At 44.7% G+C, this 18,814-nt stretch overlaps 1 protein-coding gene across 1 annotated transcript in view; it reads right to left on the bottom strand.

The window, feature by feature from the left end:
* The window catches only part of CEP170 (centrosomal protein 170), a 235,105-nt gene that overhangs the window by 174,294 nt on the left and 41,997 nt on the right, over positions 1–18,814 (bottom strand). Inside the window, exon 2 of the mRNA XM_073560087.1 lies at positions 5,916–6,061. Within this exon, the coding sequence (XP_073416188.1) occupies positions 5,916–6,020 (105 nt within the window). The 5' untranslated portion in view covers positions 6,021–6,061. The remainder of the gene's footprint in view (positions 1–5,915; positions 6,062–18,814) is intronic.

Genomic DNA, 18,814 nt, shown 5'->3' with positions numbered 1-18,814 from the left:
CTGCTCTCTTTCGGAAGGGGTTGTCAGAAGCCGTAAAAGATACTATGGTGGGATTTCCTGTTCCCTCTGGTCTTGACGATTCTATGTCATTAGCCATTCAGGTTGATCGGCGTTTGCGCGAAAGCAAAGCTGCACGAGAGGTGTTGCCACCTGTTGAACAAATGTCTGAACCTATGCAATGTGATAGAGTTTTTTCCAGAGAGCAGCGTCAGGAGTTCAGAAGGCGTAATAAGTTGTGTTTTTTCTGTGGAGATGCCTCGCATATTATTTCTGTCTGTCCTAAACGAGAGAAACGCTTTGCACACACGTTTTCTGTGGGGTGTGTTCAACCCAAGTTTCTTCTGGCTATTACTCTGATCTGCTCCCTGTCCACATTTTCCGCCAAGGCTTTTGTGGATTCGGGAGCAGCCCTAAACCTAATGGACTTGGATTTTGCTAAACGTTGTGGATTTCCGATGACACCTCTGCAGACGCCTATCCCTTTGAGGGGGATTGATGCTACTCCTTTGGCTAAAAATAAACCTCAGTTTTGGACCCAGGTGGTAATGCGGGTCGCCCCAGACCATCAAGAAAATTGCAGATTTTTGGTGTTGCATAATCTGCATGATACTATTGTTCTGGGGTTTCCCTGGTTACAAATTCATAATCCAGTTTTGGATTGGAAATCTGTGTCTGTGGTGAGTTGGGGTTGTCGGTGTGCCTTTAGTGTTTTCCACCTCTCCTCAGTCGCATGATGTTCCTGATTATTTGGCGGACTTTTATGATGTATTTAGTGAGAATGAGTCTGCGTCTCTGCCTCCTCATAGGAGTTATGACTGTGCAACTGAACTGAGCCCGGGGTGTAAATTTCCCAAGGGTCGGCTCTTCAATTTATCTGTACCCGAGCACGAGGCTATGCGATCCTATATTAAGGAGGCATTGGAGAAGGGTCATATTAGACCATCCTCGTCACCCTTAGGTGCCGGTTTTTTTTGTAGCCAAAAAGGATGGATCATTAAGACCTTGTATTGATTATCGTGCCCTCAACAAAATTACTGTTAAATATCAGTATCCGTTACCCCTGATTTCTGATCTATTCTCCAGAGTTAAAGGTGCTTGCTGGTTTACCAAGCTTGACCTCAGGGGGGCGTATAATCTTATTCACATTAAGCATGGGGATGAATGGAAGACGGCGTTTAATACTCCGGAGGGACATTTTGAGTACCTGGTGATGCCTTTTGGGCTCACTAATGCCCCTTCTGTCTTCCAGTGCTTCATGAACGATATTTTCCGAGATTTTGTCGATACATTTTTGATTATCTATCTGGATGATATTTTGATCTTCTCCAAGGATTGGGATTCTCATGTGGAACATATTCGGATTGTGTTCCGGATGTTGAGGGAGAATTCCCTGTATGTCAAAGGATCTAAATGACTTTTTGGAGTACAGAGGATTTCTTTTTTGGGATTTATTTTGTCCCCGTCAACTATTGAAATGGACCCGGCCAAGGTACAGGCCATTTACGATTGGGTTCAGCCCACTTCTTTGAAGGCCCTCCAGAAGTTTTTGGGTTTTGCTAATTTTTATCGGAAATTTATAGCAAAATTTTCTAGTATTGCCAAGCCATTGACTGATTTGACTAAGGAGGGTGCTGATGTGTTAAATTGGTCTCCGGAGGCTGTTTCTTCCTTTCAGGAGCTGAAGCGAAGATTCACGTCCGCCCCAGTTTTGTGGCAACCTGATGTCTCACTTCCATTCCAGGTAGAGGTGGATGCTTCTGAGATTGGTGCAGGAGCTGTTTTATCCCAAAAGGATCCTGTAACATCTAAAATGAATCCCTGTGCTTTCTTTTCCCGAAAGTTCTCTCCATCTGAACGTAACTATGATGTGGGGAATAGGAAACTGTTGGCCATGAAATGGGCATTTGAGGAGTGGAGACATTGGTTGGAGGGAGCTAAGCATCAAGTCGTGGTCCTCACTGACCACAAGAATTTGATTTACCTAGAGTCGGCTAAGCGCTTGAACCCTAGACAGGCTAGGTGGGCCTTGTTTTTTACACGTTTTGATTTTGTGGTTTCTTTTCTTCCTGGAACGAAGAATGTCAAGGCAGACGCCCTCTCTAGGAGCTTCTTTGCTGATTCTCCTGTGGTGACCAAGCCTGCTACCATCTTAGGCAAAGGGGTAGTTCTTTCTGCCATCTCGCCCGATTTGAGACGTGCTCTGGAAGAGTTCCAGGAGGACAAACCTGAGCGTTGTCCCAGTGGAAAGTTGTATGTTCCTGACCAGTGGAAGAAGAGAGTGATGTCTGAAGTTCATTGCTCTGCTTTGGCTGGTCATCCAGGTATTTTTGGTACTAGATATCTGGTGAGTCGGTTTTTTTGGTGGCCCTCCTTGTCTCGTGATGTCAGGATTTTTGTGCAGTCCTGTGGGACGTGCTCCCGGTCTAAATCGTGTTCTCGCTCTAGTGGGTTGTTGATGCCTTTGCCTGTCCCCAAGAGGCCATGGACCCATATTTCAATGGATTTCATCTCTGATATGCCTGTCTCTCAAAGGATGACTGTTATTTGGGTGATTTGTGATAGGTTCTCTAAGATGGTTCATCTTGTACCACTCCCTAAGTTGCCGTCTTCCTCTGAGTTGGTGCCCCTGTTTTTACAACAGGTGGTTCGTTTGCACGGGATTCCTGAGAACATTGTATCTGACAGAGGAGTCCAGTTTGTGTCTAGATTTTGGAGAACTTTCTGTTCCAGGCTGGGAATTCAGTTGTCCTTCTCCTCTGCTTTTCACCCTCAGACCAATGGGCAGACAGAGAGAACAAACCAGACCTTGGAGTCATATTTGAGATGTTTTATTTCTGCTGATCAGGATGATTGGGTTTCATTTTTGCCCTTGGCCGAATTTGCTTTAAATAATAGAGCTAGTTCTGCCACTTTGATGTCACCTTTTTTTTGTAACTTTGGGTTTCATCCTCGATTTTCTTCAGGGCAGGTGGAGCCTTCTGCCTGCCCAGGTGTTGACACTGTGGTGGAGAGAATTCACCAGATCTGGGACCAAGTGGTGGATAAGTTCTCTCTCTCCCAGGAAAAGGCCCAGCGGTTTTCCAACCGACATAGGACCATTGGTCCCCAGTTTAAGGTTGGTGATATGGTGTGGTTATCATCAAAAAATATTGCCATGAAGGTGGCTTCTCCTAAGTTTAAGCCTAGATTTATTGGACCTTACAAGATTGTGGAGATTATTAATCCGGTCTCTTTTCGTTTGGCTCTTCCTGTCACATTTAAAATCCATAATGTGTTACATAAATCTTTGTTGAAGAGGTTTGTTGAACCTGTTGTTCCGGGGGTGGCACCCCCAGAACCTGTATTGGTTGAAGGTAACATGGAATATGAGGTAGAGAAAGTACTGGATTCCCGTCTGGCTAGACGGAGACTCCAGTATTTGGTTAAGTGGAAGGGTTATGGTCAGGAGGATAATTCCTGGGTCTCTGCCTCTGATATTCATGCCAAAAGATTGGTGCGTGCCTTTCATCGGGCTCACCCTGATCGCCCTGGTGGCGTAGTTGAGGGTTCGGTGACCCCTCCTCAAGGGGGAGGTACTGTTGTGAGTTCATTTTCCCCTTCATTACTGAGGCCCGAAGAACTCCCTCTTCTGGTAAAGAAAGGTAGTGAGCCTGATTATCAAACACCTGGGGCTGATGATGATTACTGGCTGAGTGGAGTTACTGACTGGATATAAGGCTGCCGATGCCCTTCTGCCCTGCGGGTGATTTCTCTGTGGGATCCTTGGAGACCAGTCTGAATTCCTGCTCCTCTAAAGCTAAGTTTGCTGCTCGGCCTTTTGCTTTGTGCTTTGACTTTGTTTTGCTTTGTTTTTCTGGATTTCTGCCATTCCCTGCTGGGGTGTGCTGAATTCCTTTAGCTCTGTCTTCTGAAAATACCTGTGTGCTGATTTAGTTTTTGAAGCCTAGCTGCTTCAGGGCCTTTTTCATATCAGCTTGTTGGCTTATGTCTTTGATAGGGTTTTTGCAGATTGCAAACAGCAGCCTTCCTGTCTTTTCCTATCTAGGTAGTTTTGGGGCCCCGTCTTTGCTCAGTCTTTCTGTCTGTGTTAGTGTTTTCATCTAGCTTCACCGTCATTATATGTTGGGGGATGCCTATTGCTTTGGGGTCTGCTCTGGGGCAGTTTAGATTTCCCCTTTCTTTCTTTAGGCCTATTTAATTCTCCGGCTGTGATTGAGGGGTCTAGGGCATCGTAGGAACCCCCCACGGATACTGCTAGTTGTGTTGATAGGTTCAGGGGTCTGCAATCTGATAGTTGCCAACTTCTCTGGTTTTCTGGACTCAGCTTGTATTTCTGTTTTTGCTTCCTACGGTGACTCATTCATAACACACTGCATTTAAATATTGTTCCAAAATTTATTATATATTTTAGGAGTCAGTCCACTTAATATCGACTCTGACTCCACCAAAATGGACTCAGACTCCACTACTCCGACTCCACAGTTCTGACCTCAAGCAATTCATTTGGAGGTGTGTAAGTGAGCATAGGTGACCAAATTTAACAAAGTACATGCCTCAATAAATTGTTATACGGTAGAGGCACAATAATTTATGCTTGTTGTTTTACTGGTGTTTGAATGTAAATATTGCTGGCATATGTTAAGTTGTGCGGAGTATATCAGAGTATGAAGGTGTGCTCTGATAACAAGGTAAATCAGAATTTTAAGAATTCATGGATGTGTGGTACACTTCAAAGCAATACTTAATGCACAGGTCAGGTTTGTCAGGTCAGGTTTCCCAATGGATTTCCCTCTTGGAGCCTAATCAGCACCTTTTCTGTGTTCTTCCCATCCTCGCAGTTTGGGGAACCTCACTGGGACAATACAAGCACCATCAATTTCAGAGGTACTGGGGCCCTCACCTCCTGAGTACCAAACATTAGGGTCTTGATGACTACCTCCTGAAACTGAAGGAAGGTCCCCGTATTGCCTGCAGATTGGAACAGCACAAAAGCATTGTACAGTGCCATCTGTATAATGCGCAAGCTGTTTGTACCATATTTTTGGTTTTCGCGTTGGAGGACCCAATCTGAGAGATCTACACCCTCATTAATTTATTATAAACCAGGATACATTATGATTATTATTATTATTTATTATTATAGCGCCATTTATTCCATGGCACTTTACATGTGAGGAGGGGTATACATACAAGTACAGTAATCTTAAACAATACAAGTCACGACTGGTACAGGATGAGAGAGGACCCTGCCCGCGAGGGCTCACAATCTACAACGAGATGGGTGAGGATACAGTAGGCGAGGGTAGAGCTGGTCATGCAGCGGCTTGAGTGTGCCAGCAGTTCCTGCAAGATGAAGGCATTGAAGCTACAGACTGGCCCGCCCGTTCCCCAGACCTGAATCCGATTGAGCACATCTGGGACATCATGTCTCGCTCCACTCACCAACGTCACGTTGCACCACAGACTGTCCAGGAGTTGGCGGATGCTTCAGTCCAGGTCCAGGCGTTGTACAGTAGGGAGGTCATACAGGCACGTGGAGGTCACACACACTACTAAGCATATTTTCCTTGTCATGAGGCATTTCCACTGAAGTTGGATCAGCCTCTAATTTGATTTTCCACTTTAATTTTGAGTATCATTCCAAATCGAGATCTCCATGGGATATTCATTTTGATTTACATTGATAATTGTTATGTTTTATTGTTCTGAACACATTCCACTATGCAATGAATAAACATTTGCAGCTGGAATATTTCATTCAGAGATATCTAGGAAGTGGTATTTTAGTGTTCCCTTTATTTTTTTGAGCAGTGTATTTTAAAACATATTTCCCCAATACTGGACCTGTCATGGCAAGTGCTTTGGAGAAAACACTGGATTATTATAGGCAGCAAAAAAGTGAAGCAGGAACTTACCTGTAACATAAGCTCACAGTCATCTCTCCCGACAAAAATCATTTCCCTTGGGAGTCTATGTCGCGTGCCACCACTGCTCACTAAAAACCACGATGTCAAACTCATGTTTCAACTTCTGCTTTTAATCGTTCATATGTGGAAATTCACTAAAAAGCAAAGAATAGAAAATAAACACATTTTCAGATAAAAATACCAGTTTGCATATAGGGCTCAAAAGCAGCTAAGATTTGTGTTTTGCATCATTTTAAGCTCTTCTGCCCCAGGACGTACACTATTGTCATGAAAACAACGCACTTCCCATCAACTGATGTAATATATTGATAGTTCGGGTACAGATTGTCAGTGCCAGCTGTGCTATACAGTTGTTGGCCCATTCTTGTGGCCAGGATCCGACAACGCCAATCTCAGTTAATGATGACCGTGACATCTAGGCCATAGGATGGTTTAAGGAAGCTTGCCCGCCATGCCATCCCATTCCCCACATCCCCAGGACACAACTGCAGGGCGCTAATGAAAGTTATAGCAATTCCTGCACTGTTACTGCTGTGGTTTCTATAAGCGACCATGCAGATATGTTGACAAGTCTCCTAGAAGGACGGAGAACATCGACCATACTAGAAGGACGGAGAACATCGACTATATTAACAGGTTCCTGACTACGTCCCAGACAGGCACCAGCCAGCTGCCTTCTGTCTTACCTGTGAGCAATAGTGCCAACCCCAAGACTGGCAGTCACTAGTGATATCTGTGGTTCGCCAGAGTGAGGGATGATCCCAAAATAAACTGTTATTTATGTTCCAGGGTGAACGCCCCAAAAAAGTAGTACAAAGGAACCAGAAAAAGAAAGGACCAGAACAGCTGGGATATTTTTGCTCCTGCCCCTTTTGAAAAACTGAATAAAAAAAAAACAAAATAATATGCACCCAGAAATAATGAAAAAGAAAACAAAGGAAAAAGCCACATACATAATGATCAAAATCAAAAAAATAAATATCACTTAAGGGGGTAGTCTGATACACTAAACAGTTAATAGCCGCACGTGGATCTCGATTCCACCTGCCGCAGTTCTGGGCACATATTAGCTTTTCAAAACAGCTGAGTTGGGAAAGATGTGGGCTCACCGCTGGAGACCACATCAAAGGGAGGGTGTCTGATGTCGGAAAGGGGTTAAATGTATATATAGACATACCCTTCTACAGTCCAGAGAATTGGTCACCTTCATAAATGCCATTTACAGTGGGGGAAAAGAAGTATTTGATTCACTGCTGATTTTGGAAGTTTTCTCACTTACAAAGAATGGAGAGGTCTGTAATTTTTATTGTAGGTACTCTTCAACTGTGAGAGGCAGAATTTAAAAATAAAAACTATAAAATCCCATTGTATGATTTTTACATAATTTGCATTTTATTGCATTAAATAATTATTTGATACAATAGAAAAACAGAACTTAATATTTGGAATAGAAACTTTTGTTTGCAATTACAGAGGTCAGAGGTTTCCTGTAGTTCTTGACCAAATTTGCACCCACTGCAGCAGGGATTTTGGCCGACTCCTCCATACAGATCTTCTCCAGGTCTTTCAGGTTTCGGTGCTGTAGCTGGGCACCATTGAGTTTCAGCTCCCTCCAAAGATTTTCAATTGGGTTCAAGCCTGAAGACTGGCTAGGCCACTCCAGGACCTTAAAAGGAACATCATACCAGCAGTAAAATATGGGACTGGTAGTGTGATGGTCTGTGACTGTTTTGCTGCTTCAGGACCTGTAAGGCTGGTTTCAGACTTGCTTTGAGGAGGGCTGCGGATGGCAGCCACTTCCTCCTTTTTTCCTCTGTGAAGCGCCGCCCACGCTCCGCCTACCGCTGCATGCGTCCAGCGTTTCCCTGCGTACCTATCTTTAACATTGGGTATGCAGGGACATGCGTTGCATGCGGATGCATCCCCATGCGGCGATTTGACGTGTGCGGCGACCACACGGAAACGCAAATTTGTGCCATCTAGTCTAGTATGCATGGTCCCATCTCTATCCTGGTGTGCAGAGACCCATCTGGTCCTAGTATGCATGGCCCTATCCCTATCATGGTATGCAGGGCCCCCATCCCGTCCTAGCATGCATGGCCCCTTCCTTATGATTGGCCCCCATCCAGGTATGCATAGCCCCATCAGAAAACATTAAAAAAAATGCTTACTTACCGGTAACAGTGTTTTTTGGAGCCCATGACAGCACCATGAGAGAGGGAATCTGCCCTCCAAGGACATGAAACCTACAGACATAAATTGGCGGCACCTCTCTCCTGCATCATTTGGATTACAGAGCACGAGGGACCTCCGAGGTTAGCATTATATACATTATTCCGTACACAAAATAGTTTTTCACACGTGATTATGCAAAAGTAAAAGAAGTGCTCACCCACACGTGACGGTAGGGAATATAAGAGTGCTCTCATGGGCTCCAAAAAACACCTTTACCGGTAAGCAACTAAGCATTTATTCGGTCTCCCATGACAGCACCCTGAGAGAATTACAGAGAGGTAAGAAAATTAGGGAGGGACCACAGTCTGAAGCCCCCATCTCCCAAATGTGAGATCGGAGGAGGCACCCATATCAAGTCTATAATGATTATAAAATGTGGAGGGATAAGACTATGTGGCCGCCTTACATATCTGCTCAATCGACTCCGACCTCTCTGCCCAGGAAGTCTCCACGGCTCGTGTGTAGTGAGACTTCAGACCCTCTGGAACCGCCTTACCATTTGCTGTACAAGCCAAAGAAATTGCTTCCCTGATCCATCTAGCTAAAGTGCTTTTTGAAACCTTAAGCCCCTTTCTAGCCCCCTGAAAGGACACAAATAATTATCTCTTTTCCGAGGGTCAGTTACCGAAATATATCTAAGTAGGTATCTCCTGACATGTAGTGAATGGAGCCTATCTTGCTTCTGATTCCCGGGGTTGGCACAGAAAGAAGTAAGAACTATTTCCTGTAGTCTGTGAAACTTAGAGGCTACTTTCGGCAGGTAAGAGTGATCAGGCTTCAAAATAACCCTATCCTCCTGAAACTGGGTATATGATGGAAGTCTGGACAGGGCCTGAATGTCACTAACCCTACGGGCTGATGTTAATGCAACGAGAAGGGCCGTCTTAAGGGAAAGAAGTTTCATTGGGGCTAAATCAATGGGCTCAAAGGGAGACTCTGTCAAAGCTGTTATAACTGAGTTCAGATCCCAAGGCATTATCCTCTCTTTAAGGATGGGCCTAGACCTAGCCGATGCGCTAATAAACCTAGCCACCCAATAATTGCCCACCAGATCACAATTATATAGGGCCCCCAGAGCTGGTACCTAGACTTTGAGGGTGTTCGTCCTATCTCTAGGCCCTTTTGTAGGAATTCTAGAACATGGCCTATCTGAACCTTTCCCCCAATCTTCGCACCTGCTTGGCTGATAGAAACTTATTCCAGGTTCTGGTGTATATCCTTGTTGTGGATACTTTCCTACTCTAAAGTAAAATGGTTACCAGATTATGGGTATGACTATCAATAGCGCCCTCTCAAATTCCACGCCGTCAGATGTAAACTGGACACTCGTGGATGGAAGATTGGTCCTTGGGAGAGAAGATCTGGGAGTTCTGGAAAAATCCATAGGTTGGTGATGGACATCCTTCTCAGCCAGGAAAACCATGGCCTCTTGGACCAAAAAGGGGCAATTAAGATAACACGTGCCCTGTCCTCCCAGATCTTCCTCAACACCAATGGAATTAGGGCTATGGGGGAAAGGCACATGCCAGATTGAAGCCCCATGGAATCAACAGAGCATCTACCGCTTGCAGACCTTCTCTGGGGTTTAGAGAGCAGAATCAATGCACCTTCCTGTTTTCCCTGGTGGCAAAGAGGTCTATGTCTGGACATCCCCACATCTGCAGAAACCGGATGAAGACAGTTCGGTTTAACATCTATTCTCCCTGCCTGAGTTGGTTGTGGCTTAGGAAGTCCGCATTGATGTTCTTTTTTCCTCTTATGTGCAGGGAGGTTAACGACAGCAGATGAGCTTCAGTCATCTGAAATATACGATCCGTCACTTCCATCAAAGACCTGGACCGGGTCCCACCCTAGCGGTTGATGTAGGCCACGTTACCTGATTGTCGGAAAGTATTCTGACATGTTGACCCTGTAGGGATTTAAGGAGCCAACTTATTGCTAGGTCCACTGGCAACAACTCTTTCAGGTTAGATGAATCACCCTTCTCTCACCTTGTCCACCTCCCCTGGACCATTACCTCCCCCAAATGAGCCCCCAACCAGTGGCGCTGGCATCCGTAGTGACAATCCAGGAAATGTGGTTTACCCAGGGAACCCCTCTGGACAAGTTTGATCAATTTAACCACCAAAGAAGGGACTGGATTGTAGAGAACATAGAGACCTTTCCATGCAGGCACCCTCTAAGCTGGTGGTCGTTACCCAATACTTCCCACTATAAAGTCCTAGTATGGAATTAGGCCCACCGGACAGCCGGGATACAGGAAGTGAGCGACCCTAAAAGGGACATCGCCCTCCAAGGGACATAGATGGATTGTCCACTGCCCTCAAAACTTGATGCCAAATACCTTGTAATTTGGCCTTTGGTAGCTGACACTCCCAAGTCTCAGAGCCCAGGAAAAAGGAATTCCTGCACCTTCAGGGGTTGCAAACGTGACTTTTTGATATTAAAAAGCCACCCCAACCCTTCTAGCGTGGACATTACACCTTTCAACTGAGTAGTGCAGTGCAGGACCAAACTGCCTACTATTAAAAAGTCATCCAAATAGGGGACCATCACGACATCCTGTTCAAGGAGATGTGCCATGATCTCTGCAACCACCTTGGTGAAGACCCGTGGGGAAATGGCGAGAAACTGGAAATGCCTGACTGCACCATCCAGTGACACCGTCACTGTAAGGAACTGCTGGTGATCTGCATGTATAGGTAGGTGGTAGTATGCGTCCTTAAGATCCAACACTATCATAAAGCAATTTTATTGCCGACCTAAAAGACTCCATCTTAAAGGGGCACACTATCAGGAACACCTTTTAGATTAATAATGGTCAGAAAGGAACCATCCGTTTTTTTAATCCAAAAGAGGGGGAGTAAAACTCCCTAAATCTTTCTGACACAGGAACCTCCACCAAGACCGCCTTAAAACATAGCTCCAGGACTTCTGACTCCAGGGCCTGCTGTTCCGCAGCTGAGGAACGATTGGGAGTTATCGTAAATTTGTTCTGTGGTACTGAATGGAACTTCAATCCTAGTCCTGATCTGATCAGATCATGGATCCGTCTACTATTCGATATTCTTGAACAGGCCGGGTAGAAGGCTGACAGCCTTCCCCCTGCCTGGGCCGGCAGTCATTGGGGTGGTTCCCTGTGATCTCGGGAGGAGCCTAACATATACCCTCTACTTTTTCTTTTCCTGTCGTCCCATCTGCTTTTATCCCTGGAGGATTTTCTACGGCTGAATCTTCTTCAGTTGAAAGAACGTCCGTAACAAGGGACCGACAGGTTAGAAAACTTCTTTTTATTGTCCCACGCCTTTTCAAGGAGTTACTGATCCAAACAAGTGTTCCCCTTCACAAGGGATGACGCAAAGCTTCGACCTGGCCTGGGTGTCTCCCGGCCAACACTTTAGCCATAAGGCCCTTCGGGCTGCATTAGAAAGGGCCGTGGCTCTTGCGGCTAACCTGACTGAGTCTGCCGATGTGTCTGACAGAAAAGATACAGCTCCCTGCATCATGGGAAGAGGGTAGTCAAGATGCTTTCTCTGGATGCCTTGTCCTTTATTTGAGACTACCTAATCCAGCCAGGCCAATAAAGACCTGGCTGTACAGGTGGCTGCTACCGCCGACCTAAGGGACCCTGCCGACATTTCCCAGTCGCCCTTTATAAAGGTATCTGCTTTCTTATCTAGTGGGTCCTTCAGATTTCCCATGTCCTCAAAGGGTAGCGAGGATTTTCTAGATGCTTTAGCAACTGCCGCATCCAGCTTTGGGGCTTTATCCCAGGAGGACGAGGCAGACTCCTCGAATGTATACCTTCTTTTGAAGGCCAGAGGTAGGGAGCTTTTGCTTTCTGGTCTCTTCCATTCCCGCAGACTAAGAGATCGGATCTTATCGTTCAGTGGAAAGGACCTATGTGTTTCTCTGATCCAGACCTCTGAACATTACATCCTGCATGGATTGCTCTGGCCTGGGCTCAACAATCCCCATGGTATTATTACATGCATAATCATCGCACATACAAAAGGGGGCAGCGCTGCGTCCAAAGCGCTGCATATATGCCAAGTGGAAACATATCCTTAACAGCCACGGCAGCCTTGCCGAATTCCCGGGAGTCCCGAATTGCGTCATAGAGGGTGCACCCCGGCTGTGTCCAGGCCGCTTCACACGGGGCCCGCCCAGCCGCCGGAGGTACACCAGCCATGCGCGAGGACCGCGGCCCCAGAAGAACACACACCACCAGCCCTGGGTATACTTACCTGCACCTGTGCATCAGACCATGACCAAACCAGTAATCGTGACCGGGACACCGCTTCTCTGCTATCGCTCACTAACGTGCAGTCCCCCTGGACCCACTGTGGCGCTTCCAGGGACCCCGGACCGGCCGAGGCAGGGCACCCCCACTGCATGAGCCGACCGGCCGGGCCTGGGAATGACTTCTATCTTCTTCCTTCTTCACAGGTACAGTATGTCTGAAGAGGTTCACCTGTCACGGACACAACTGATGCAAGAGAGAGTTGGAACCCTTTTATGTCTGTAGGTTTCCTGACCTTGAAGGGTGGATCCCGTCTCTCGTGATGCAGTCATGGGAGACCGAATAAAAAAACATTACACTTACCTTCCCGACGCTCCCTCGATGCATCTTGTTCTGATGTCAGCAGCTGCTTAAAGCTTGTGAGCAGAGCATGGTAGGGATGTCATGCGCTGCTTGCAAGCCGAAGGGTAGCTGCCGGAATAATCACTGCTCTGCACGCCGGTACTGTGTGAGCAGAGAGCAGTAAGTATTCATTGCTCTTCAGTAGGGTGCAGTGTTAGCCGGAGCCTTCCTGCAACTGCTGGGTGGTCATGTGTGCCACTACTTAAGAAAAATGAATATTCACCTCTCTACATGTCAAAAGTAAAAGGAAAGTCAAATATGCAATACTATTTTTATAGTATTTTTTTTTAGAGGTAAAAAATGATGTTGACAAGACTGAACTTTTAAATTCATATTTTTCATCTGTTTTCTGGCAGAATGTAAGGTAAATGTAACATCAACTGATCTTCACCGTACTATTGAAGCAATAGAAGAATCCACACTATCTATAAATAGAGAGATAGTGAGTGAATACGTAAGTAACAAATGAAGTCAAGTCTCCAGGTCCAGATGAATTGCATCCTAGGGTACTGAAGGAGATAGCAGAGGAAATTATTGAACCACTCTCCATAATCTTTGAAAATTCTTGGAAAATAGAAGTTCCAGAAGACTGGAGAAGAGCAAATGTTGACCCCATCTTTAAAAGGGGGGAGAAGGTGGACCCAGGCAACTATAGGCCAGCTGCCTTACTTCTGTACCAGGAAAGATCTTTGAACAAATTATTAAACATCTTATATGTCAGTACCTGGATAAGAATGAAGTGATTAACCAGAGCCAGAATGGGTTTCCAACTAATGTCATGTCAGACTAACTTAATTTCCTTCTCTGACAGAATCACTGAATGGATCAGGGAAAAGCAGTAGATATAGTATATCTTGACTTCAGCAAAACATTTGACAAAGTATCTCATACCATCCTTATTGAAAAGTGACCAACTAAGCAATGGACAAGGCAACTGTAAGGTGGATTCATCACTGGCTCAGTGATCGGAACCAAAAGAGTGGTCATAAATGGCGGCACATCCAGTTGTCCTGGGGCCTGTGTATTGAGGGTAAACTGATTAAATTTGCAGATAACACAAAGCTAGGAGGGATAGCTAAATAAGGGATACTAAAGAGAGAAAAGATGTAAACAAACTGGAGCAGTGGGCAGCAACTAACAAAATGGTTTTTAACAGGGAAAAATGCAAAGTACTACATCTGGGCAAGAAAAAAAAAACATAAGGTATACAGAATGGGATGAATAGCGCTAAGCCACAGCATGTGTGGAAAAGACTTGGGTATACTAATAGATCACAGACTGAATATGAGTCAACAGTGTGATGCAGGAGCCAAGAAGGCAAATGCAATTCTAGGATGTATTAACAGAAGCATACAGTCTTGATCACGTGAAGTCATTAACCCCCTCTACTACTCCTCTTTGGTCAGACCTCATCTGGAATATTGTGTCCAGTTTTGGGCACCACATTTTAAAAAAAGACATCAACAAACTGGAGCAAGTTCAGAAAAGAGCGACCAGAATGGTGACCGGTCTGCAAACCCTGTCTTATGAGGAAAGGTTGCAGGATTTGGGAATGTTTAGTTTGCAAACGAGAAGACTGAGAGGAGACTTAATAGCGGTCTACAAATATCTAAAGGGCTGTCACATTGTAGAAGGATCATCTTTATTCTCATTTGCACAAAGAATGGCATGAAACTAAATGGGAGGAGACACAGATTAGATATTAAAAAACAAACAAAAATTGACAGTGAGGGTGATCAGTGAGTGGAACAGGCTGCCAAGAGAGGTGGTGAGTTCTCCTCCAATGGAAGTCTTCAAACAGAGGCTGGACAGACATCTATCTGGGATGATTTAGTGAATCCTGCTTTGAGCAGGGGGTCGGACACATCCTGGAGGTCCCTTCCAACTCTACCATTCTATGATTCTGTGATTTGTTTGGTGATCTGAAACATTTAAGTGTGACAAACATGCAAAAGAATCGAAAATCCGGAAGGAGGAGCAAACACTTTTTCACACAACTGTATTTCCTGTTGCGTACAAGTATGTGACTTCAGACATTGTGTTCTACTGAGCCTGATGAAGAGACTTGCCATAGTCTCGAAAACTTGCTATTTATCTTTTAAGGTACCAAAACTGAGGAGAAAAGGTGGTATTAGTACGATACAAATTGCACAGTAATTGGATACCATTTGAGTGTGATACAATTTTCACATATGAAAAAAACAGACACAAATAAGACCAAACTGAGCAAACTCTTATGAAAATCAGATGAAATTCTGAACAAAATCACTGATAAAATTTGTTCTATTTTTCTTGTACATTAACAAAAATGACGTGTGAATGAGGTCTGAATCCTCATTCACACATCCGTGTTTAACCCCTTCACGACCTTAGACATATCCATACGTCCACGCTGGGAAGGACTTCCCCCTTGGACATATGGATACATCCTGTTGATTTTGTGCGCATGTCGTCTAGAGTTCAGTGAATCTGACAGCTGACACCCCAGTCTCACTGCCATGAGCAAGGCCCGCACACTCCAAGCAGTTTAACCCCCTAAATGCTAGAATCGCTGTCGATCGCAGCATTTAGAAGGCAGGGAGGAGGGCTCCTTCTCCTTTTCGATTGGCACTCCAGCAACGTTATCGCGAGGGGCTGATGATAGTTGCCATGGTGACCTGACGTCGTCATAATGACAGCACACAGAGCATGGTCTAACACGCTGCAGCACTGACAGTTAATAAAGCATTGCAATGCTGTATAACAGTGATCAGACTGCTAAAAATGAAAGTCTCATGCAGGGACTAAGTAAAAACAAATTCTAAAAATGTTTAAAAAAAAAAATAAGAAAAATGAGGCAAAAACTATGCTTTTTCATCAGACCGCCGAACTAAAAGTGCAATAAAATGCAATCAAAAAGACAAACATAAAAAAGGTATCTCTGAAAACGTCCTCTTGTCCCGCAAAAAACAAGCTGTCATACAGCTCCATCAGCGTAAAAATAAAAAAGTTATAGCTCTCAGAATAAAGTGATGCAAAAATAATTATTTTTTTCTGTAAAATAGTTTTTATTGTGTAAAAGCTCCAAAACATAAAAAATGCAAAAATTAGTTTTTGCAACAAAAAAAAGCGTCTTTTAGTGTGTGACAGCTCACCAGCGATCACATAGCGACTTACCAGCGATCCTGACACGTTGATATCGTTGTCGGGATCGCTGGTAAGTCGCTATGTGTGACTCCAGCTTTAGTTGCTCTGTTTATGGAGTCTGCAAACTATTGTATGAAAATCTGCTCTGTTTCTCCCGAGTCTCGCCGTATGACTAAGCAGTACTGTACTGCCATATATGAGGTATTTCTACATTCTGCAGATATTGTGTGACAAATTATTTTGGTACCATTTCTTCCCATTTCCCTTTGTGAAAATGTAAAATCTGAAGCTAAAACAAAATTTTTGTGGTAAAAATGTAATTATTTGTTCTTCACTACACAACGGTATAAAATTCCGTGACACAGCCATGGTGTTAATATGATCATTGCACCACTAAATGAATTCATTGAGAGATGTAGTTTGTATAATGGGGTCATTTGTGGTTGGGGTCCTGCCGTTCTGACACCTCAGGGGCTCTCCTATTGGGTCAGGGCACCCAGAAACCATAACAGTAAAATCTACACTAAATGATGGTGATCTTTTCCTTCTGAGTTTAGCATTGTGCCTTAAAAGTAGTTCCAGATTACATGTACAGTATTGGCGCACTCAAGAGAAATTGCATCACAAACTGATAGATCCATTTTTCCTATTAGCCCTTATAAAAATGAATGGCTAAGGCTAAGTGCACACGTACCGGAACTCTCGCGGATATTACCGCGAGAATTCCGGAATTCCAGTCCGCGGGAAAATCGCATTTTAAATTCCCGCGATTTTCCCGCGGAAAAACTAGCATTTTGCAAGCGTATTTAGCTTGCAAAATGCTAGCGTTTTCCAAGCGATCTGGAGCATCGCTTGGAGAACTGATTGACAGGTTGGTCACACTCGTCAAACACAGTGTTTGACGAGTGTGACCAACTTTTTACTACTGTGGCCGCCTATGCGGCATCAGTAGTAAAAGATAGAATGTAAAAAAAAATAAAAAATAGTGTTATTCTCACCCTCCGACGTCCCGCGCATCCGTTCCCAGTAATCCTTTGCGAAAATGCCCGCGATGACGTCAGTTCTCGAGGGATCGCGACGTCTCGCGGTCATTCGCGATGACGTCGCGCGAATGACCGCGAGACTTCGCGATCCCGCGATAAGGGACGTCATCGCGAGCATTTTCGCAAAGGACTACTGGGAACGAGAGCGTGAAGAGAAGCGGGAAGGCTGCGCGGGACGCCGGAGGGTAAGAATAACAATATTTTTTATTTTTAAATTCTATTTTTTACAGGGATATGGTACCCAAAGCCCGGAGGACAGTCTCCTCTCCTCAGGACCGTGGGTACCATCCGCAATTGTTCTGCTTACTTTCCGCATGGTGTGCACAGCCACATGCGGGAAGGAAGCGGAACAATGCATTCCTATGGGTGCGGGATCGCCGCGATTCCGCAAATTAATGAGCATGCTGCGGTTTTTACCGCGAAGCGATTCCGCCGCGGTAAAAACCGCAGCATTAGCACAGCATTGCGGAATCCCATAGGAATGCATGGGATGCTTATTTTTCGCGTTTTCGCGGCAAAATCGCGCGGTTAAAACCGCCGCGGAAACGCGAAAAAAACGCCACGTGTGAACTCAGCCTAAAACATTATTTTAGCTGAAAAAAATGTATTTATTCTTTCTTCACCGCCCAATGGTATAAATTTCTGTGAGGCACATGTGGTGTCAACAAGATCACTTCACCCCTAGATGAATTCATTGAGATGTGTTATTTGTAAAATTGGGTAACTTACGGGAGGTTCTGCTGTTCTGGAACACCAGGGTCTCTGTCAATGTGACATGACACCCTCAATCCATTCCAGCAAAATATGAACTCCAATATGGTGCTTGCTTCTTACCTTCTAAGCATTGCATTATACATTAAAAGTAGTTTTCTCCCAAATAAGGGGTATCTGCATACTCAGGAGAAATTGCACAACAAATTGTATGGTGCAATTTCTCCTGTTACACTTGTGAAAATGCTAAATTTAGAGTTAAAACAGTTTTGAGGGGAAAATGTGATTTTTTTTTATCTTCACAGCTCAATGTTACAAGCATAAGGGGTTTCAAGGTTCTCACAACACATCTAGATACATTCCTTGAGGGGTGTAGTTTCAAAAATGGTATCACTTGTGGGGGAGTTTCAACTGTTTAGGCACATCAGGGTCTCTCCAAACGCGACATGGCGTCCACTATCTTTTCCAGCAAATTTTGCATTCAAAAAGTCAAATAGCGCTCCTTCCCTTCCAAGACCTGTTGTGCGCCCAAACAGCAGTTTTCCCACACATATTCGGTATCAGCGGACTCAGGAGAAATTGCACCCAATTTGCATGGAGCAATTTCTCCTAATACCCTTGTGAAAATGCTAAATTTGGAGCGAAAAAAACACTTTTGTGGAGAAAATGTGATTCTTTTATTTTCACGGCTCAATGTTATAAACTTCTGTGAAGCACCTGGGGGTTGAAGGTTCTCACTACACATCTAGGTAAGTTCCCTGAGGGGTCTAGTTTCCAGAATGGTGTCACTTGTGGGCAGTTTCCACTGTTTAGGAACAACAGGGGCTCTCCAACCCAACATGGAGTCCGCTAATTAATCCAGCAAATTTTACATTCGAAGTCACATGGAAAGCATTCGGCCGGATGTGATGTGTTCTCACAGCTTCGGCCGCCTGCCATGTTCTATTCTCCATACTAACCTCGATTGTGTCATCTGGGTCCGCTTACGCTTGTAAGTGATACTCATAGCATCGCTTCTGCCTACAGCCTTCAAGTGGAGCATGTATATAAATTATTTACCCATGGAGTAGATCTATATCGCATCTCTGCTTTCAACATGAAGGTAGATATAAAGGGACTCTCCATGA

The sequence above is a fragment of the Dendrobates tinctorius genome, unplaced genomic scaffold (genome assembly GCF_039654945.1).
Source record: "Dendrobates tinctorius isolate UK_male_01 unplaced genomic scaffold, ASM3965494v1 ptg000293l, whole genome shotgun sequence".
Taxonomy (NCBI): domain Eukaryota; kingdom Metazoa; phylum Chordata; class Amphibia; order Anura; family Dendrobatidae; genus Dendrobates; species Dendrobates tinctorius.
This window is presented reverse-complemented; position numbering and strand designations above follow the sequence as displayed.